This window comes from Oryctolagus cuniculus, chromosome 2 (genome assembly GCF_964237555.1).
Source record: "Oryctolagus cuniculus chromosome 2, mOryCun1.1, whole genome shotgun sequence".
In the NCBI taxonomy this organism is placed as follows: Eukaryota; Metazoa; Chordata; class Mammalia; order Lagomorpha; family Leporidae; genus Oryctolagus; species Oryctolagus cuniculus.
Window position 1 is genome coordinate 117,770,842 of NC_091433.1, and position 22,811 is coordinate 117,793,652.

Consider the following 22,811-nt stretch of genomic DNA (forward strand, 5'->3'; position numbering starts at 1 on the left):
TCTATAAATGTCAATTAAATCAGTTGGATTGGTGATGCTTTTCATTTCACTGTATTTCCTATCTGATAATTCTCTGTCATGTCTGCATCTGGGTGTGATGCTTATTTTATTTCTTCAGACTGTTACTGGCCTTTTAGTATGCATTGCAATTTTTCATTGAAAGCTGGACAAGATTGATCTGGCAATAGGGAGTGAGGTAGATATAGCCAGGTGCTCTGTAGTGACATTATAAGAGTAGAAGAATAAGGCAAGGGGGAGACAGAACAAGACAAAAAGGAGACAGACCACAAACTCCACAGCCAGAACAGGTTTATCCAGAGGCAAACCTGAGAGGGACCCAACAGGTGGATAGAGAGAGCACACAGTAGAGAGCATGTTTGCTTACAGACCAGGTGCTTATCTTGCTGAGCTAGGGGCTATTGGCTGAATTTTTAAGCTGGTTGGGAGGGCTTGGGCTAATGGCTGAACTCTTAGATAGCAGTGTGTCTTGGGCGGGCTTGGGCCAACAGCTGAACTCCTAAGATAGCAGTGCAGCTGTAAGATGATGTCACTTCTCACGAGCCTATTCACGATCTGACAGACGTTTTGGCCAATGATGGATTGCACAGATGATAGCTGTCTCATCCATTCTATCACCTATGGTACTGTGGCCACCTTAGTTAGTCTACATATGCTCTGTGAAGTTTACACTAGGATGGAACTGCCTAATGATGCACTTCTGGAAATGTGCATGTCTTTATTATGAGGTTTTATTTATTTTTAAAATTAAAAAATTAATCAAGCAGAGTTAGAGATATCTTTCCCAAATGGCCATAATGACTGGGGCTGAGCTAGGCCAAAGCCATGAGCCTGGACATCCATCTGGGTCTCCCATGTGGGTAGCAAAGGCCCAAGTACTTGGCCCATCTTCCATTGCTTTCCCAGGCCATTAGCAGGAAACTAGATTTGCAGTAGAGCATTTGGGACTCAAACTAGCACTGACATGGGATGCTGGTTAGCATCACAGGCAGTAGCTGAACTTGCTGTACCCTAATGCCGGCCCCTGTAATCTGTTATTTTACATGAGCCCAGGGTGGGTAGAGCTCCAGTGAAGATACCAATTCACACTCACTAAGCTATAATAAAAAAGATAGACAGTAACAAGTTTTGGTGATGATGTGGAGAGGTTGGCACCCTCATACATTGCTATTGGGGGTGTAAAATGGTGCAATCATTTTGGAAAATTGACAGTTTATCAAAATCAAGCATAGACCTATCCTTTGAGTCAACATTTTGACTCCCAGATAATATTCCCAGGAAAATTGCAAACATGTATCCATGCAGAAATTTGTACATGAATGTTTGCAGCAGCATTATTTATAAAAGCCAGTCCAAGTGTCCATCAACTGATGAATGCATAAATAACAATGATATGTCTGTATAATGGAATATTACTCAGCTGTGCAAAGGAAAGAAGTGCTGATGCACACTACATGCAAATGGGTTGAAAACACTATATGAAGCAGAAAAAGCCGCTCACCAAATTCCACATCTTATAGTATTTATTTGGAATTTACATTTAAATGAAATGTCCAGAACAGGCAAATCTGTACATATAGAAAGTAGATTGCCAGGGACTAGAAGCAGGAAAGAATAGGTAGTATTGCCTTTGGATGCGCTTTCCAGGGGTGGGAATGACAGTAATTTTTTATTTTTTATTTTGTTTTTGAATTTTTTAAATAAGCAAATACATTCTTTTTGGTTAAGATTCATTTGAAAGGCAGAGTTACACATAGAGAGAAGGAGAGGCAGAGAGAGAGAGAGGTCTTCCATCTGCTAGTTCACCCCCCAATTGGCCACAATGGCCAGAGCTGCACCGATCCAAAGCCAGGAGCCAGGAGCTTCTTTCAGGTCTCCCAGGCGGGTGCAGGAGCCCAAGGACTTGGGCCATCCTCTACTGCTTTCCCAGGCCACAGCAGACATCTGGATTGGAAGTGGAGGAGCTGGGACTTGAACCGGATGCTGGCACTGCAGATGGTGGCTTTACCTGCTATACCACAGCGCTGGCCCCACTGAATTTTTTTTAAGGTGAACACATTTCATATTTACAGATTTAGGAGCATAGTAACACTTTCCACCCTATTCTTCCTCCTATCTACATTCCCACCTATCCTCCTCCTTCCTTTCCCATTCATTCAATTTTTATAATGATCAACTCTCAGTCTATTTTATACTGATAAGATTAACCCTGGGGCCGGAGCTGTGGCGTAGTGGGTAAAGCTGCTGCCTGCAGTGCCCGTATCCCATATCGGCACCAGTTCAAGTCCTGGCTGTTCCACTTCTGTTCCAGCCCTCTGCTATGTCCTGAGAAAGCAGTGGAAGATGGCCCAAGTGCTTGGACCCTGCACCCATGTGGTAGACCCAGAAGAATCTCCTGGCTATGGTTGGGTGCAGCTCCAGCAGTTGCGGCCATCTGGGGAATAAGTCAGCAGATGGAAGACACCACCCCCCACCCCCGCCACCTCTGCCTCTCTATAATTCTGCCTTTCAAATAAATAGATAAATATTAAAAAAAGTCAGTGAAAGAGTAACCCTACACTAAGTAAAGAATTCAACCAATAGTAATAAAAAAAAGCACTATTCCTCAATGTAGAGACAAGGGCTGTAAATAATCATCAAATCTCAAAATGTCAGTTTCATTCCTATACATTACACTTTCAGGTACTCTATTAGTTACCAAAGATCAGGGAAAACATGGTATTTGTCTTTTTGGGAATGGCTTATTTTACTGATCTTTTGTTTTAATTTTGTTGATTTATTCTCTAATTTTAATTATTTCTTTCCTTCAATTTTTGGGTTTCATTTGTTGTTTTTCTAGATCTTTGAGATGAATTGAAAGCTAATTTATTTGGCGCCTTTCCAATTTTTTGATGTAAGCACCAATTGCTATAAATGTCCCTCTTAACCCTGCTTTTCTATTGTATTGCTATCTTCATTTGTTTCCAGAAAGTTTTTAATTTCCTTTTTGATTTCTTCTATGATCCACTTTGTATTCAGGAGCATGTTGTTCAGTCTCCATGTGTTTGCATATTTTCTAGAGATTCTTAAGTTACTAATTTGCAGCTTCATTCTGTTGTGGTCAGAGAAAATGCATGGTATGATTTCAGCCCATTAATATTGTATTTGTTGAGACTTACTTTATGGCCTAATATATGGTCAATCCTAGAGAAAGTTCTGTGCACTAATGAAAAGAATGTATATTCTTCAACTGTGGGATAAAAGGTTCTTATTTTTTTTTTTTGACAGGCAGAGTTAGAGACAGAGAGAAAGGTCTTCCTTTTTCCGTTGGTTCACCCCACAAATGGCCGCTACAGCTGGCGCGCTGTGGCCAGCGTGCTGCACTGATCTGAAGCCAGGAGCCAGATGCTTCCCCCTGGTCTCCCATGTGGGTGCAGGGCCCAAGCACTTGGGCCATCCTCCACTGTCTTCCTGGGCCACAGCAGAGAGCTGGACTGGAACAGGAGCAACTGGGACAGAATCCGGCGCCCCAACAGGGACTAGAACCCGAGGTGCCGGCGCTGCAGGTGGAGGATTAGCCAAGTGAGCCGCAGTGCCGGCCAAAAGGTTCTGTAGATATCAGTTAGGTCCATTTAGTCTACGGTGTCAATTAGCTCTTTTTTGTTGTTGTTGATTTTCTGTCTAGTTGATCTGTCCATTGATGAAAATAGAGGTTGAAGTCGCCCATTAATATTGTATTGGAGTCTATTGAAGATCTTTCCTAGTCATGTCTATTAGGTGTTCTATGTGCCTCGTGTACTTAGATGTCCTAAGTTAGAGAAGTTTTCTGTTATTATCTCACTGAATAGGCCTTCTAATCCATTCTCTCTTTCTATACCTTCAGGAATGCCTAAGACCCTTATGCTGGGTCATTTGATGGTATCCCATAAGTCTCCAATACTGTTTTTAATTTTTCTAATTTCTTCTTCTTGTTTTTTTTTTTTTTTTTTGGTATGACAGAAATTTCCAACAATTTGTCTTCCAGCTCACATATTTTTTCTTCTGCCTCAATAAGTCTGTTGTTAAGGTTTTCTATTGTGTATTTTATTTGACATTTCTAATTCTTCATTTCTAATATTTCATTTGATTTCTCTTCAGAATCTCAATTTCATGAGAAAATTTTTCATTCTTGTCATGTGGGTTTCTTTAACTCAATAATTTGCTTCTTGTTGCTTCTGAGTAATCTTATGATAATTTTTTTGAATTCCTTTTCAGGCATTTCATTAATCTCTTTGTCTTTACATTCTAATATTGAAGTAATATGTTCCTTTCAGAGAGCCGTATTGTCTTCCTTATTCTTGTTTCTTGAATTTCTGCATTTATTTCTAAGCATTTGTGGAAATACTTGTTGGTTTTCCCCTCTGATGGATTCTATCTGAACAGTGCCTCTGTGGCTTAGTGGAACGTCTGCTCTTTCAGCGAGTCCTAGAATTGTGTGCTGGGTGTGGCCAGGGAGCTCTGGTGGTGCTTCAGGGTTGGGTGAGAATGCAGAGTGATACCCAAGTTGGGTTTGGTAGGTCTTCTCCATTGTCAGCAGGGGAGAGGATATGATCATGCCTCTTGGCACAATCACAACCTTACTTCATCTCTTCCAAGGTAATCTGTGACCAGGGTTTATCCCACAGTGGATACAACCCCATCTATGCTGGTGCATGAACTCCACAAAGGATCTTTGTGGTCCTCAGTGTGAAGAAGAAACCCTCTGCAATGACCCACTCCTGTCTGTCAGTGATTGTCCCGAGGTCCTGTTATACCTTGTACCGTATTGTTGAGTCACAGAATTCCCACAGCCACAGCATAAAAGGCTCCCTCATTCATGGGGTGTAGAGGGTCTGTGTGGCCCCGCAAGCCTTCCCCCATCCACGGAGAGAGCAGAGATGTTCCCAGATCCAGCTGCCGGTAGGTGTTCCACCTTGGCAGTTTGAGCCCTGGAGCTTGTGATATGTTGAGAGGATGGGGACACTGCATAGTCCTAAGTGGGTGCCCAGCCCCCTGTCAACACTCCAGCCAGATATAAAGTCAGAAGGGCACATGACTTTTTCCCTCTGGGCATGCACAAGAGCCACTGTAGCCTCCCCTGGTGTTAAAATGGTGCTTCTCGGCCAGCGCTGTGGCATATCGGGTAAAGCCACTGCCTGCAGTGCGGGCATCCCATATGGGCACTGGTTCAAGTCCTAGCTGCTCCACTTCCCATCCAGCTCTCTGCTATGGCCTGGGAAAGCAGTAGAAGTTGGCCCAAGTCCTTGGGCCCCTGCACACGCGTGGGAGACCTGGAAGAAGCTCCTGGCTCCTGGCTTCGGATTGGCCCAGCTCGGGCCACTGTGGCCAATTAGGGATTAAACCAGCAGATGGAAGACCTTTTTTCCTCTCTCTCTCTCTGCCTCTCTTCTCTCTGTGGAACTCTTTCACATAAATAAATAAATCTTAAAAAAAAAAAAAAAAAACAAACGGTGCTTCTCCCCCCAAGTTGCTGGGTGTTTTTGTTGGGGGATGGGAAGAAAGAATCGTGCTTTTCTTTAGCTGGATTAGATGGGTACCCTGCCCCCTCCAGGGCTCCAGGCTGGACTCAAAGACAGCATGGGCCTCAAGGCTGTGCCTTAGGCCGTGTCACTAGTGGCATGGGCTGCCGCAGTGTGCTCTCAGCTCACTCTGCAAAGCTGGCGTCTCCTCCTGCTCCTGGCTGCAGGGGTCATCTGCTCTGAGCTCGTGGCTGAGTGGCTGCACCCTCCACGTGGCTGGATGGTGTCTATTCTGTAGGAGTTCCACTGCAAACTTCTTTCCAGCTCTACCCTGGGAATGAGCTTCGTCTGCTTTTCTTCTATTTCCCTCTGGTCAAATGCAGCATGTGTGTTCCCTATTCAGCCATCTTGGAGGGAGCAATAGAAACATTTTTAAATCAGTGGTGATGACTGTGTGACTTTCTGAATATTCTAAAAAACTTCACTGAATCGTATACTTTAAAAGGATGAATTTTATGCAGATTGCATTCAAATGAGGGATCTGGCTTGTTCACTGAAACATCTTGTTCAGTGAAAAGTTCTACCACCCAAATCAACAGCAGTTTCTTCTGTTCATCTGATGTTTCATATTTGGGTTGTGCACTGGAGACATTGTTGGGTGTGGCCTGTTTCAATAAGTGTCTTCCTCTAACAAAGCTGTTGAAGGACCTTGACCTTGGTCCCCTGATGGTGGTGCAGGCCTCAGATGCCCCTGTGGCTCGTGTCCTAGTGGGAGCATCAGGAAAGCTTTGTCCTAAGGTGCAGTCCTGTGTTCCTGTAGACGCAAAGGGTGCTGGTGCTGTTCCTCCAGGCAAAGCTGCTAGCCCAGGTGTGGGCCTTGGCTTTCTACTCCTGTGAACTCCGTTGTCTCCCAAACGCTTCTCCTGTGTTCAGAGTCAGGAGGATGGGGCGCTGGGCAGAGGGGAAGCGTAGTCGTGAGTTCTGGCTGGCAGGGGGATGGGCAGCTTAGTTGGAGCAGTCTGGAGGGCATGTCGTTGGGATTGGAGCTTTGCCAGGAAGACGGCAAGGGTGACACTGCAACACCTGGACATGCCTGATTCTAGGGTCCAGCTCATCTGGATCCAGTGCTGGACGAGGTCTCACAGCCCCAGGAACTCCAGGTATCACGAGGGCCTGCATTGGCTCCTCCTTGGGCCAATTTGCCTGCAGTGGTTCCTTTCTCTCTGTGCCCTCTGACACTCAGTTGAGCAGAAATGGAAGCTTAAAATTTGAAAAGCTGTGTGGTTAGCATACTTAAAACAATTTTTAAAAAGATTTATTGAGCCGGCGCCGTGGCTCAATAGGCTAATCCTCCGCCTTGCGGCGCCGGCACACCGGGTTCTAGTCCCGGTCAGGGTGCCGGATTCTGTCCCGGTTGCCCCTCTTCCAGGCCAGCTCTCTGCTATGGCCAGGGAGTGCAGTGGAGGATGGCCCAGGTGCTTGGGCCCTGCACCCCATGGGAGACCAGGAAAAGCACCTGGCTCCTGGCTCCTGCCATCGGATCAGCGCGGTGCGCCGGCTGCAGCGGCGGCCATTGGAGGGTGAACCAACGGCAAAAAGGAAGACCTTTCTCTCTGTCTCTCTCTCACACTGTCCACTCTGCCTGTCAAAAAAAAAAAAAAAAGATTTATTTATTAGAGTTACAGAGGGAGGTAGAAGCAGAGAGAGAGGTCTTCCATCTGCTGGCTCACTCCCCAAATGACTGCAATGGCCAGAGCTGAGCCAATCTGAAGCCAGGTGCTTATTCTGGTTCTCCCATGTGCCTGCAGGGGCCCCAGGGCTCGGGCCATCTTTTACTGCTTTCCCAGGCCACAGCAGAGAGCTGGATTGGAAGTGGAGCAGCTGGGATTCGAACCAGCGCTGATATGGGATGCTGGCGCTGCGGCGATGCTTTAACCTCTGCGCCACAGTGCCGGCCCCAAAACAAATTTTAATTCATTCATTGGAGAGACAGAACAAGTGAGTCCCATCTGCTGATTGACCCCCTTAAATGCCTGCAATGACTGGGGCGAAGGCTAGGCACAATCCAGGTCTCCTACGAGTGTGGCAGGAACCCATTTACTTGAGCCATCTTTGCTGTCTCCCAAGGTCTGCAGAGGCAGAAAGCTGGAATCAGGAGCCAGAAATTAAACTTAGGTGATCCGATGTGGGACATGGGCCAGGCTGAATACTCTAATAGCAAATCTCGAATGCAAAGTGAGGGTAACCTAGAAATGAAAGCATCCGAGCTTTACAATCAAATAGCAAGCTTTGTGGCAGAGATCTGGGGATCAAATGTGAAGAGGAGAAGTGGGGCTCACCTGTAGAGTTGGGGAAAGGAAAGCATGGACGTCACAGGTGCTCTCAGAGTGTAATCACTTGTTCTAAATTGCTGTTCCCTCATTCTCAGGTCAGTAAATAAGCTATCACTAGTGGTAAAAGACAGGCCTTTTTCTTATTTATTTTTTAAGGCAAAATATCATTTTATTTTTTATTTTTTTCTAGCTATTTTATATAATCCCCCCCCCAGAACCTTTTATTTAAGGAATACAAACTTCACGCATTTTATAATAACAACTTTAGGAACATGGTGATTCTTTGCACAGTATCTGCCCTCCCACCCCTCTTCCTCCTCCCTCTCATATTTCCATTCTTACTTTTTACTAAGATCTATTTTCAGTTAACTTTATACACATAAAATTTACTCTATGTTAAGAATTCAACAAATAGTATTAAAAAAACTGTTCCTCAACAATCAAGATGAGGGCTGTTCAAAGCCATTGCATTTCAGAGTGTCAATTTCACTTCTATAGATTACCTTTTAGGTGCTCTATTAGATATCACAGATCGGGGAGAACATATGGTGTTTGTGCTTTTAGGACTGGCTTATTTCACTAAGTATGATGTTTTCCTGTTTCATCTTTTTTTAAAAGATTTATTTGAAAGGCAGATTTACATAGAGGCAGAGAGAGAGGTCTCCCATCTGCTGATTCACTCCCCAGATGGCCACAATGGCTGGAGCTGTGCCCATCTGAAGCCAGGAGCTTCTTCTGGGTCTTCCATGTGGGTGCGGGGGCCCAAGGACTTGAGCCATCTTCTGCTTTCCCAGGCCATAGCAGAGAGCTGGATTGGAAGTGGAGCAGCTGGGACTCAACTGGTGTCCATATGGGATGCTGGCACTGCAGGTGGTGGCTTTACCTGTTACACCATAGTGCTGGCCCTGGTTTCATCCATTTTTCTGCAAACGACAGGGTTTCATTTTTAAAAATAGCTGTAGTATTCCATGGTGTACATATCCCATAATTTCTTTATCCAGTGGACAGGCATTTGGGTTGACTCCATATCTTAGCTATTGTGAATTTGAGCTGCAATAAACATGGGAGTACAGATAACTCTTTTTATATACTGATTTTATTTCTCTTGGGTAAATTCCTGGAAGTGGGATGACTGGGTCATATGGTAGGGCTATATTCAGGTTTCTGAGGAATCTCCATACTATCTTGAACAGTGGCTGTACCAATTTACATTCCCACCAACAGTGGATTAGGGTACTCTTTTTCCCACATCCTGGACAGCATTTGTTGATTGTTGATTTCTGTAAGAAAGCCATTCTAATAGGGGTGAGGTGAAACATCATTGTAGATGCATGAATTGATTTCTGGCATTTCTATTCTGTTCCATTGGTCTATCCATCTATGTACCAGTACCAAGGTGTTTTGATTATAACTTCCCTGTAGTATGTCATGAAATCTGGTATTGTTATGCCTCCAGCTTTGTTTTTGTTGTATAAGATTGCTTTATATTTCAAGGCCTCCTGTGTTTCCATATGAATTTAAGCATCATTTTTTTGATTTCTTGAATGACCCACTGCTCATTCAGGAGCCTGTTGTTCAATCTCCACATGTTTGCATATGTTCTAGAGATTCCTGAGTTGCTGATTTCCAGCCTTATCCATTGTGGTCTGAGAAGATGCATAGTGTGATTTTGATTTTTTTGGAATTTGCTGAGACTTGCTTTATGGCCTCGCGTGTGGTGAATCCTAGTGAAAGTTCCATGCACCAGGGAGAAAAACGTGTATTCTACAACTGTAGGACAGAAAGTTCTGTAGATATCTGTTAGGTCCATTTGGTCTATAGTGTCAATTAATTCTGCTCTTTCCTTGCTGATTCTGTCTGATTGATCTGTCCATTGCTGAAAGTAGGGTATGGAAGACCCCATTACTATTGTATTAGAGTCTATGTCTCCATTTAGATTCATTAACATTTCTTTTATGTAGCCAGGTACCCTGTAATTAGGTGCATATACATTTATAATAGTCACATCTTCCTGTTGAATTGATCCCTTAATCATTACATAGTACCCCTCTTTGTCTCTTTTTAATAGTTTTTGTGTTAAAATCTATTTTGTCTGCTGTTAGGATGGCTACACCAGCTCTTTTTGGTTTCCATAGCATGGATTATCTTTCTCCATCCTTTCACTTCCAGTCTGTGTGCATCTTTGTTAGTGAGATGTGTTTCTTGTAGTCAGCAAATAGATGGGTTTTGTTTTTTAATCCATTCAGCCAGTCTGTCTTTTAACTGGAGAGTTGAGGCCATTTACATTCAAGGTGACTATTGATGAATAATGGCTTTACCCTGCCATTTTCCCAAAAATATTCCTATTTTTTATTTTGGATTTCCTTTGGACTTCTGGGAGATTTTTTTGCCTGCACCTTCTTTCATAAAGGATGATCATCCATGTTTCTGTTTCTATGTATAGCATATCCTTAGCATCTTTTGCAAGGCTGGATGGATGGTGACAAATTCTTTCTGTTTGTTATGGAATGTCTTTAATTCACTTTCATTCATAAATGAGAGTTTTGCAGGGTAAAGTATTCTGGGTTGATGTTTTTTTTTTTTTTTCTCTTAAGACTTGGAATATATCTTGCCATTCTTTCCTAGCCTGTAGGGTTCTGGTAAGTCCGCTCTGAGTCTAGTTGGAGATCTTCTGAAAGTAATTTGGTGTTTCTCTCGTGTATATTTTTGAATCTTCTCTCTATGTTTTTCTGTCATGAGTTTGATTATAATGTGTCGTGGTGAAGATTTTTTCTGGTCATGTCTATTAGGAGTTCTGTGTGCTTCCTGTACTTGGTTGTCCCTTTCTTTCTCCAAATTAGGGATGTTTTTAGAAATATTTGCACTAAAGAGGCCTTCTAATCTGTTCTGTTTCCATGCCTTCAGGAGCTCCTAAGTCCTCTATGTTTGGTCATTTGATATTATCCTATAGATCTCCAACAGTGTTTTTTAGTTTACTAGTTTCTTCTTGTTTTTGGTCTGACTGTAAAATTTCTAGAAATTTGTCTTCTAAATCAGATATTCTTTCTTCTGCTTCACCAAATGTGTTGTTAAGTCTTTCCATTGAATTTTTTGTTCTATTGAATTCTTCATTTCTTTCTTTTCTTTTAATTTGACAGGTAGAGTTAGAGAGAGAGAGAGAGAGAGAGAGAGAGAAACAGAGAAACAGAGAAACAGAGAGAAAGGTCTTCCTTCCATTGGTTCACTCCACAAATGCTGCTATGGCTGGCGCTGCGCTGATCTGAAGCCAGGAGCCAGGTGCTTTTTCCTGGTCTCCCATGCGGGAGCAGGGGCCCAAGCACTTGGGCCATCCTCCACTGCCCTCCTGGGTCACAGCAGAGGTCTGGACTGGAAGAGGAGCAGCCGGGATTTGAACCTGGCGCCCATATGGGATGCCGGCACCGCAGGTGGAGGATTAACCAAGTGAGCCATGGCACTGGCCCCTTGAATTCTTCATTTCTAAGATTTCATTTTGATTTTAAGATCACAATTTTGTTGGAAAAATCTTTCATGTCATGTATGGATTTCCTTAGTTCATGCATTTGTTTTTGATTACTTCTAAGTAATCCTATGATCAATTTTTTGAATTCCATTTCTGACATTTCTTGAATATCTTCATCTTTACAGTCTATTATTGAAGTGTTATTTTGGGGGCATCATGTTGTCATCCTTATGATGTCTTGAATTTGTGCGTTTATTATTTGGCATTTCTGTAAATGTGCATTGGTTTTTTGTTTTCACTGTGGTGGCTTTTATCTTGGACTTTGTCTCTGTGGATTAGTGGAGTATCTACTTTTTCAGTGAATACCTAGAGGTGTATGGTGGGAGCCCTGTTTAGTGCTCCAGGGTGAAGGGAGTATCTAAGGTGACACTCAGGTTGGGCATGATAAGTCTCCTCTTTTTTTTTTTTTTATTGGAGGGGAGATTTGGTTCAGCTCTGATGGTATAGACTCAGCTCACCTCCTTTCCTCATAGGAGAGCAGTGCTTAGATGCCAGTCCCAGCCTGAGCCCTCCCACTCAGACTCAGTGTTTTCACAGTCCCGCCACACAAGCCTCCCACAGGCATAAGCACCCAGCCCCCTGTCATTTCTCCCTGCCAGACTCTGGCATCTCTGCCTTGCTGGTTGCTGGGTGCAGACACGAACTGGCACAGCTGTTATGTATGTTCAGAATGGTGCCATCTCTATAGGCTTGTTACAGAATGCTGTGGCAGGGGTGATCGGGGAGAGAGAAATGTGCTTCCACCGTTTTTATCTGATAGTTTGGCAGGTACACTATCCCCCACAGGACTCCAAACTGGTTTCCCTCCAGGCTCTTCCTGCAGCTTTATTGCTAGTGCCTTGGGCTGCTGCATCTGGTCTTGCCTTACTTACTCTCCCAAGGTGGTGCAGAGGCTCTCGGCTGCTGAGGTCCTGAGTTGTGCACATCCATAGCCTCCACATATATCCACTGTGCCCCTCTAATTTGTGTGAAGTTTCCTCTGCCATTTTCTCTCCAACTCTTCCCTGAGACCGCATTCTCTCCACTTTTTTTTTTTAAAGATTTATTTATTTGAGAGGCAAAGAGAGAGAGAGAAGGAGGAAGGGAGGGAGGGAGGGAGGTCTTCCATGGGCTGGTTCACTCCCCAAATGGCCGCAATGGCTGGAGCTGTGCTGATCTGAAGCCAGGAGCCAGGAGCTTCTTCTGGGCCTCCCAGAAGGGTGCATGGGTCCAAGCACTTGGGCCATCTTCTACTGCTTTCCCAGGCCATAGCAGAGAGCTGGATCAGAAGTGGAGCAGCCAGGGCTCTAACTGGTACTCATATGGGATGCCGGCACGGCAGGTGGTGGCTTTATCAGCTATGCCACAGCACTGGCCTCTCTCTCCACTTTTTAAAAACTATCTTGTCTTAGACTAGAGTAGTAAACTCCATTCCTAATCTACCATCTTAATCCTGTCAGTTTATTCTTTGCTTTGTTTTGTTTCTTCCCTGTGATGGGTTTTATCTTTGCACTCTTCCTCTGTGGTTTAGTGGAGTGTCTGCTTTTTCAGTTAATACCCAGAGGTGTGTGGTAGGTGTGGCCAGGGAGTTCTGTTCAGTGCTCCAGGATGAAGGGTGACTTGGGATGACTTGGGTTGCCTGGGGGTGTCCAAGTGAAAGCCAGCACCATGGGGCTCTGCTTTCCTTACAGGTGCATTGCTGCCATGGGCTCTTGTGGGTTCCTCACTGTGGCTCCTGAGACCCCCAAGGGCAGAGACCTCTAAGAAGGGCAGATCTCAGATCAGGTTGCCTTTAATTTTGTTAGTAAGTGGTGAGTGTGTAGTGGCCACTCCTTCAGCTCCTCTGGCCAACCTGTTCCTTAGCATCTTTGCATTGCTTGCATGCAAATTCCCCCATTTCTCCCCCAAAAAGCCCTCATCCTTTAAGATCCTGCACATGTCACCTGCACTAGGAAGCCTAACCAGGTCAAGGTTTGATGTCCAGGCTGTTCCCTTAGCTGTGTGACTCCAGGCATTGTACCTAGCTGTTGTGATCTTCAGTGTCCGGGGCTCTGGAACTTATCCCTGGCCTTCCTTGTGGGACTGTTGCGAAGTGGGTTCCTGCAGCTCTTGGGACCTGCCCTGTGCTACCCACAAGGGAAGGGGGTGGTAGGGTCATTTCTTTGTTGTGGGGGTGGGTTTGGGGTCTACCTGCCGTCCTGAGAACTGCACCTTTCTGATGGTCTTTCTTGCTGCAGGTCATTTCATGGGCAACAACACCGTGCTGGATGTTTTGCGGCGCGAAGGCTATGAGGTAGAACACGCCCCCGCTGGACGACCCCTCAACAAGTAACCTTCCTGAGCTTCTGTCTGGTTGGCGGCTAGGGGAGCTGAGACCCCTCAGGGATGCCTGGGGCCAGGGCCCCCTGCAGGCTGTGTCCCAGCCTGGGAGATGTGGTGATCAGGGTGGAGGCTCAGCCTCTGCCCAGCTGGCGGGGCAGACGCGGGTGCTGGGTGGGCACTCAGGGCTGCAGCGGGCACACTGCTCTTGTGTCTGGCAGTGTTTGGGATGGAGAGGAAGGCGAAGTGAAGGGTGCCTTGGGGGCCCCAGGAGGAGTAATTAGTCTTAATCTTCAGCACCTTTTTACCTAGGTTTTTTTTTTTTTTTTTTTTTTTTTTTTTTTTTAATAAAGATTTGTTTACTTGACAGGCAGAGTTAGGGAGGGAGAGACAGAAAGAGAAAGAGATATCTTCCATACACTGGTTCACTCCCCAATTGGCTATAGCAGCCAGGAGCTTCTTCCCAGTCTCCCAAGTGGGTGCAGAAGCCCAAATACTTGGGCCATCTTCCACTGCTTTCCCAGGCACATTTTAGCAGGGGGCTGGATCAAAAGTGGAGCAGCCGGCTGGCGCCGTGGCTCAATAGGCTAATCCTCCGCCTGCAGCGCTGGCACCCTGGGTTCTAGTCCTGGTCGGGGCGCCGGGTTCTGTCCCGGTTGCCCCTCTTCCAGTCCAGCCGGGAAGGCAGTGGAGGATGGCCCAAGTGCTTGGGCCCTGCACCCCACGGGAGACCAGGAGAAGCACCTGGCTCCTAGCTTTGGATCAGCGCGATGCAGCGGCCATTGGGGGGTGAACCAATGGAAAAGGAAGACCTTTCTCTCTGTCTCTCTCTCTCTCTCTCTCTCACTGTCCACTCTACCTGTCAAAAATAAAAGTGGAGCAGCCGAACTCCAACTCGTACCCGTTTGGGATGCCAGTACTGCAGGCGGCGGCTTTACCTGCTGTGCCACGGCGCCGGCCCTGACCTAAGTGTAGTGGAAGGCAGAATGGTAGCCTCAGGTCATCACCGTGGTGGAAAGGGCAGCGGGCCTGGAGGTGCAGGGATTGCCTGTCTGAGCCTTTCGGGGGACAGGAGCAGGTCTGTCTCTGCACACTTTCCTCCCCCCAAGTCTATTTGCTTTTCATTTTTCTGCATAAGCACTCAGCGCTCCCACGGGCCCTTCTGTAAAGAACTCCATGCAGCGGACTCCACCCTGGCCTCCCTTCCAGTTTTCTCCCCCAGGTCCAGTCCCGGTGGGCACGGGGGGTCCTTCCCTTCCCCAGCAGCATTTGCCCCCTCAGCTGCCGTAACAAATACTGCAGCCTGGGGGCTCCATCGGGGGTTCTTTCCTTAGGGCTCTGGTGGCTGGTGTCCGCGGTCAGGGTCTCCTGAGGCCTCTCTCCGAGGCTTGCAGGGGGCCGCCTTGCTACCTGTCAGGGCTGTCCCTTTGTGCAGTTGTGCCGCCAAGGCCTCTTCTCAACAGGATGCCGGTTGTATTGGATTAGGGCTCATCCTACCTGCCACGTTCTGAGGTACAGGCGATTGGGACTTCATATGAATTTGGGGTAGGATGTAACTCAGTCCTAAACATCCCTTCCGTTCCTCTCACCGCTACTCCTTCCAGACTTGGGCTCACCAGCGCCCCCTCCTGGCAGAGCCCTCAGCTCCAGGTAGCAAATGCCTCTGCCCTCAGAGGCAGGGCCTGGCTCTGGTGGTCTTGCTCGCCTGCCTGCCCGCCCACTACTCATCTCCGATTGCCTCGGTGGAAGGCTCACCTCCTCCTCATGTTGTGTCAGCCAGCTTCTCTCCCTCCAGAGGTCCCCATCTGGCAGAACCCAGGATTCTCCTGGATTCTGTCTCCCTGGGAAGTCCTGGGTACATCCTGGGCTTGTCTTACCCCCTGCTCCCTGGCTCCCCCTGTATCCTGTGTGTCAGTAACAGCAGTTCCTCACACAGTCATTTCTAGTTTACAGAACCACTGGCCTGAGACAGGTGCATGGCTTCCCCATAAAGCTCCTCTGGGGTGTGTAGTGCTCTATCCCCAGGCTGGTGCCCATTTCAGGCCTTTCTCCCCACTCCCCGTTCATCAGCCTCCTGTTGGACCAATATTTCTCTCTCTCTCTCTCTCTCTCTAAGATTTATTATATTTATTTGGAAGAGTTATATATATAGAGAGAAAGGTCTTCCATCTGCTGGTTCACACCCCAAATGACTGCAATGGCCAGAGCTGCGCTGATCCGAAGCCAGGAACCAGGTGTTTCTTCTGGGTCTCCCACGTGGGTGCAGGGGCCCAAGCACTTGGGCCATCTTCTACTGCTTTTCCAGGCCATAACAGAGAGCTGGATCAGAAATAGAGCAGCCAGGACTTGAACAAGTGCCCATGTGGGACACTGGCCCTGTAGGCCTGGGGCTTTAACCCATTGTGCCATAGCACTAGCCCTGGCACCAATCGTTCAAGTACCCCATGCTCAAGCCTCCTGCAGCTTCCTACTGTCCTCTTCCAGAGCCTGGTGCCTTCACACTGAGGTCCTGGCACCCACTCTCTCCTCGGCGCAGATCTGCTGCTGGCTTCAGAGAACGCTCTGTCCTCGCCACTCCTCTCCTGTGCGGATGCCAGTTCCCTGCATCCTCCTCCCCTGCTTGGGAACTCCTGCCCTCTGTGGACCAGCTCTGCAGCCTGCCCTGGTCTCTCTGCCTCTCTCCCTTCTGGTCTTTTTAAAGTCTGGCGGGAGGGTCCTGCCCTTTGGGGTCTCTGCTTGATTCAGTGGGACTGTGGGTCTGTCCTCCCCGACTGGATTGTGTGCTGTCAGAGAGGTGGGTGAGTTGGGCATCAGGACCTGCCCAGTCCGCAGCCCCAGGCTGATTGGGCTGGTACCTGACATACTGTTCCTGGGATGCTGGAGAGGACCTGCCTGGCGTGTGGGGGTGTGGTTGTTGTTGTGTGTGTCTGCTACGTACATGTTGCATGTGTTGTGCACGGTGTGATGTATCTGTGTCTGGTATGCACGGGGCATGTATGTATGGTACCTACACATTGCGTTCATGCAGTGTGGTGTATAAATGGGGCATGTACCTGGTACATGTGCGTTATGTGTACGTAGTGTGTATATCTGGTGTGTGGTTTAGGTGTGTATGACACATCTGTGTGTGCGGCGTGTGTGCATAGTACATTATATGTATTGAGTGTATGTGATGTGGTATGTGAATGGTGCGTGTATGTTGTGGGTGTGTATGTGTCTGTGTGTCTGCTGTGTGTGTCGCTGGTTGTTCCCAGGCTCCCTAATCCTTCCTCTAACGCAGATACCTGCCCCGAGGGAATGCAGGTTGGGAATCAGCATTTCCTCAAAGCTCTCCGTGAGATTCTGATGCCCAGTGAGGGCTAGGAAGCAGCACGCTCATCAGACAGGGCTGCTCCCACTGCCTGCGGAGGAAGGAGCCCTTACGGCTGGCTCGTCAGCTTCACAGGGGCTCTCGGGAACTCTCAGAAGCAGTCTGTGAGGTGCACATCTCTTCTTCCCTGATGCAGGACTGTGAAAGGTCACACAGCAGCCAGAGCTGGCATGTGGCTCAAGTCCCTCCCCCTCCAAACCCTCTCTTTCTTTCCAGCCTCTTTGTCTTTATGCTGTCTCCTTCCATCACGCATGACCTCCCAGCCCGGTTCTTTGATCCAGGACAGGGCCGCTCGGTGGCAGATGGGACACTGCCCTCCACTGCTGCGGCCTGGGTTCATGCTGTGCATGAGCCCAAGGCATCTGGTCAGCAGTTCTGTGTGGCCTTGAGGAAGAGCCCTCGCCTTCTTCTGGGGACTGACGGCAAGGATCTAATTTTTTAAAATTGGATCCCCAGGAATGGTTATCCCGGTGCGATGGTTTGGGTGTGGTTTGTCTTCCAAAGGATTATATGCTGGAAGGTCAGTCCTCAGGGTGGTGATGTTGGGGGGGGGTGGAGCCTTGAGGAGGTGGGGCCTACAGGGAGGCAGTGAGGTCATGGGGCACCACCCTGGGAAGAGACTAGCGCAGTTCTAGCGGGATTCCTGTGAATTCCCGCAATAGTAAGTTGTTAGAAAGGGAGCAAGCCTGGCCCCAGAGCCTCGCTGGCCTTCTTGTCTGTGAAATCTCTGCTCTGCTAGCTCCTACCATGGGGATGCCATCTGCCAGGAGGCCCTCATCAGATCCAAGCCGATATGGATGCCATGCTCGTAAGCCTCTACAACTGTGAACTGTGTCCCAAATAAGCCTCTCTTGTTTGTACATTTCTCAGCTTCATGTGTTTTGTCATAGCAACCGCACCCAGACGAATGCACCAGGTACCTGGCACACCGTGGGGTCAGGCTGGTGGATGTGTACATAATATCCCTGCAGGGACTGCCTAGGCACATTGATTTATTCTGCAGGGAGGGTATCTGGGGAACCTGCCTCCAGTGGGCCTAGGTGAAGCCAAGAGGGAAATGCGCTCTCCGAAGGCGTTCTTGTTCAGGGAGAAGGGATGGGATTAGGGGCGTGGGAGCAGGGGAGCTGGCCACGGTGAAGGCGCTGCTGAGGGCCAGGGCAGGGAGGAGGCAGGTGTTTGCTGCTGCTAGGCTGGTGTGGTGTCGGGGCAAGTGGGTGGCTCACTGGTGTCCAGGATTAGGAACACAGAGCTGGGTGTGTATGTTGGGGTGCGGGGAGGGAAACTGACAGCCGCCGCCTTCCACCCGCCAGCAGCCTGGAAACACAGGAGATGGCTGTGGGGTTGCCGTGTTGTGGGCAGAGGAGAAGAAGGGGTAAGGTTCCCTTCGGGCTGATTGGCAGAGGGCTTAGCTGATTCCTTCCACCTTCTCCTGGGCTCATGGGACCGTGTTAGTGTTGTATCGCTCTCTTAACGTGTTCACAAACTCAGTGGCTTAACATAACAGATTGGTTTTACAGCTAGGTAGATCAGAGGGCTGTCTGATTGGCTAAAGTCAAGGTGTCGGCAGAGCTATATTCTTTTGTGGTAGGTCTAGAGGACTGTGTATCCTCGACTTCCTCATCCTTTTTTTAATTATTTATTTGAAAGAGTTACAAAGAGAGTGACAGAGATATCTTCCATCTGCTGGTTCACTCCTCCCTGAAATGGTTTCAACAGCTGGGACTGGGCCAGGCTGAAGCCAGAAGACGGGAACTCCATCCAGGTCTCCAGCATGGGTGGCAGAGCCCAAATATGTGGGCCACTTCTGTTGCTTTCGCAGGCACATTAGCAAGGAGCTGGATATCAGAAGTAGAACAGCAGTGACTCACATCAGTGCTTCTGTATGAGATGCTGGTGTCACAGGTGACAGCTTAACCCACGGTGCCATGAGGCTAGCCCCTGAAAAATCCCTTTTACCAAGTAAGGAACGTGTTTAGTTTATGAGGACTAGGGCATGGACACCTTTGAGTGCCATTATTCTGCCCAACACAGACATTAGTGAGGATCAGACAAATGTTCCCAAAGGAACTGCACAGTGGGGTAACCTGAGGTCTGATCAGTCCTGCTTTTTTTTTTTTTTTTTAAGATTTTATTTATTTATTTGACAGGTAGAGTTGCAGACAGTGAGAGGGAGAGACAGAGAGAGAGGTCTTCCTTCCGTTGGTTCACTCCCCAATTGGCTGCAATGGCCAGAGCTGTGCCGATCCGAAGCCAGGAGCTTCATTCCAGTCTCCCATGCGGGTGCAGGGCCCCAAGGACTTGGGCCATCTTCTACTGCTTTCCCAGGCTGTAGCAGAGAGTTGGATTGGAAGAGAGGCAGCCAGGACTAGAACCGGCACCCGTATTGGATGCTAGCACTGCAGGTGGAGGATTAACCTACTGCACCACGGCGCCTGCCCCCACTCTTGCTTTTGGTATTATAAAACTTCAATTATCCAAAGATTGAAGGCCTGGAAAAGAGAGGGGTCACACAGGAAGTTTTATCTACTGTGTGCTCAACACTGGGTGAAGCATGGTGCACAGGTTGTTACAGTCATCACCACTGAGATGGGTCAGTTTTACAGAAACAGCAGAGGCTGTGAAAGGTTAATTATCTCACCAAAACTCCAAGCTCCCTGAGGGTTCTTTCTTGGGCACCACATGTCCTTCTGTGGGTATATGTCCTGAGATAAGCCATGTCAACCAGGGTGTGTGTTTCTTGGAAACTTCCATGGAGTAAAAAGACTATGGAATACAGGCAGGGGATAAGCAGGCTATCAATACAATGGTGGCTAAGCCTTCATGGGTAACTAGAGGTTTAGCTCCACTGTGAGAACTCTGGTGGATTAAAATGTGGTAACCTGGAACTTGAGCCCATGATGGGGTGCTCAGGCCAGCCCAGATGCATCGGGGTGAACTGAGTTGTACTGAGCTGCTGGAACTTCCTGGTGCAGGAGCACTCACTCCTGCTGCTCTTGGGAACTTTGAGCCTGTGTCCGAGCCCATGTGTTTGTGCCTGGCTCTCTTTCCAGAGCTGACAGGAACCTTTATCTATACTCTCCATATTTCCTATCGTGCGAATGGCTTAGCTTTATAATCTGAAAAAATAGCTTGACAATGAGTGATATTTTAAAATGGCACTGAATCCTTGTTGGGACCTTGGGCAAGTCAATTTATTTTTCTGGTCCTCAGTTTTCTCAGTTGTAAAGTGGATGCTGTGATTCCCCGGGATCTTTTATCTTGGAAAGAGGAGCTGAAAAAACAGGAAAAGGAAAGCTATTTCCTTCGTGAGCTCCTCTACCAACCCAAACAGCACTCTTAACTGGGTCCTCAAGCCCTGGTTTGCCCCCTGGAGCCACTAGGTTGTGGTCTTCTGTCTGTTGTGAGTTGAACAGAAACAAAGCTGTCATTTGTTCTGCTCTGAGGGCCACAGAGCACAGCCCTAGTGAATTTGAGATCATGTTCCTTGCTCAAAGTAGTCGACTTTTTTTGAGTACCTGCTGTGTACCAGGGCCTGTGTAGGTCATGTGGAGGCCAAGGGAACACAGATGAAGTCTGTGTCATGGGTGGAGAGTCCAGGCATACAAGCTCCCTAACCATTTGCTTCTGAATTCTCTAGGAAGCCAGCAAAATCTTGGAGAGCCTGGGGGTGGGGTACATTTCCTCCCAAGGCCCCAGTTTCTTTGTTGACACAATGAAAAGATTCATCTAAGTGGAGACAAAAATGATTATAATAGGTCCTGTTGTCCAAGATATGAGATTATATTTCTGGGGTCCCCAGTATCAAGTTCAGGGTAGGGGCTTCCCCTCATTTCCATTTGGGGAATCTTCTTCATTTGACCTTTTTTCTCAAACTAGATCTTTCACTTCTTTTATATCCCCTCCCTCTCTCCCTCACACAGGACCATTAATACGAAGCAGACCCTCAGGTTCTATTGGGTTGTTGGGACTGAGGTCTGCTGCAGGTAGGTAGGTGGCTCATGAAGGCTGGATCAGAGCAGAGTAATTGAGTTCTTACATGTGCTGGGCTGCTGCACCTGCATCATTGGAGGAAACCCCAAATATGGCACATAATTGTAATGTTCCCCTTCCTCAGGCAGGTGGGTCTCTCACTGCCTACATCTAGTGGCTACAATTCTCCTCTTACGGTTCCCTCCTCCTGCTGCCCCAAACCTTCAAACTTTTGTCGAAGGAAGAAACTTAGTCCTTCTAATGCTCACTCTTTCATTGGAAGAGGTGTTTGGGGACTGTAGAGGAAACTAGAAGCAATTTGAGTTTCCCATCAGTTGTGAAAATGTGTGTCCTCTTTAGAAAAGATGGTTTAACACCAGGTCTGGGGTGAGGTGGTCGGCAACTAATCTTGTAAACACTTCACCTGGGCACTGGGTAGCTTCCAAGAGCCAGAGAGCCTCTTTCTGGTTGTTTTAAGCAAATGACAGTTAAACATTTTCAAAACCTCATGATTTTTTTTTTTCTTCCCAGGGCTAGGGGATTTGGAGAGTACAGTGAGATGATATGTAAGGGAGAAACAAAGGTGTCAAAAGCAATCAATTCTGGGTGGCTTCTAGAACCAGTAACTCCTGCCCTCCCTCGCCTGCTTGAACTTTCAGATTATCCACTCGTTGTGAGGTCCAGAGCTGTCAGAGCCAGGGAGGGCGCCTTGCCACGTGACCCTCCAAATAGCTCCGCTTTCCACCCCGGGTACAGAGAGAAGAGTAGAAGGCCCTTGTCTCAGCCGGCCCCGTCTGCCACCGTTGTTCCTGAAGTGCCCGCTCCAGAAGCCCTGGCGCCGGAAGCTGGGTTGGCGGCGCACGCATGGCTGCCATCCCACGCGTCCCCACCCGGAAGTGTGGAACTTCCGGGCGAGCCGGAGCGGAAGTTCCGGAAGAAGCGGAAGCGGCCTCAGCGGAAGCAGCGACTGCGGCAATTCAGCGACCTGTGGGTCCGCCTGGAGGAGAGGTGAGGCGGGCGGGCTGAGCTGGGCAGCCATCCGACGTTAGGGTGGCAGTGTGGATGGTGAACAGACCCAGGACAAGTCCAACCCTGGTAGGGGTGGGAGCCCCCTTGTCGAGCTGTCCACCATGATGGATGGGTGAATCCGGATTTAAGGTGGTTGCCTCAGGCCAGGACAAGGGTGACATGTTTATGCTTGTGGAAGAACAAATGTTGAGGGTATGGGTGGGTCTGTTAAAAATAGAATGAGACCAGTATAAAGATCACAAAGGATGTGATTTTCCAGCCCTTTCTCCACCACAGATCTGGGGGCAGCTCTGTAGGAATGGATGTGTTTAACCCTCACGTGGTACTGGGGGGGCGGTGACCCCAGAAGGTACACTCCCTGAGATGGCTCGGAGGTGGGTCAGAGGAGGACAGAAGAGGCTGGGTCTGCACGGCCCAAGGGACGCTGGAAGAACTACACCAGGGAGGCTGGGATCCAGGATCCATTTAAATTCACCCCTAATTTACTGAGTTCCTTCTGTATGCCTGCTGTTGTGCTGGGTGCTGTGTCTGTGAGATGAGCCAGACAGACTTTAGCTCTGCCTTCTGGGAGCTCATGGCCTGCTGAGGAAGCCAGGTTCAGGTAATCTGCTAGCAAAGTATAGGGTGCTGTAGGAGTGTGTGTGTGTGTGTGTGTGTGTGTGTGTGTGTGTGTCATGGGCGTCAAGAAAAGCCTCCTTAAGGAGCATCCTTTTGACAGAGCAGAGGCACAAAGAAGAACTTGGATTGTTGTATGCAGGGATCCAAACCAAGATAAAGTGATTCTGTCTGGAGGCTGG

The 22,811-nt window shown here is 48.0% G+C and overlaps 1 protein-coding gene across 11 annotated transcripts in view; it reads left to right on the plus strand.

Annotated features, from left to right (window-relative positions):
• TRABD2A (TraB domain containing 2A) overlaps positions 1 to 22,811 on the plus strand; it is a 161,070-nt gene that overhangs the window by 136,392 nt on the left and 1,867 nt on the right. For 6 of the 11 annotated variants that reach the window (XM_051842700.2, XM_051842701.2, XM_070068854.1 and 3 more), the window contains 2 exons: positions 13,565 to 13,655; positions 21,742 to 21,993. In XM_051842700.2, coding sequence (XP_051698660.2) covers positions 13,565 to 13,655; positions 21,742 to 21,993 — 343 coding nt within the window. Of the gene's footprint in view, positions 1 to 13,564; positions 13,656 to 21,741; positions 21,994 to 22,811 lie in introns of those variants that run through there. The other 5 variants (XR_011386507.1, XM_008254183.4, XM_008254186.4 and 2 more) reach the window with 3 other exon arrangements.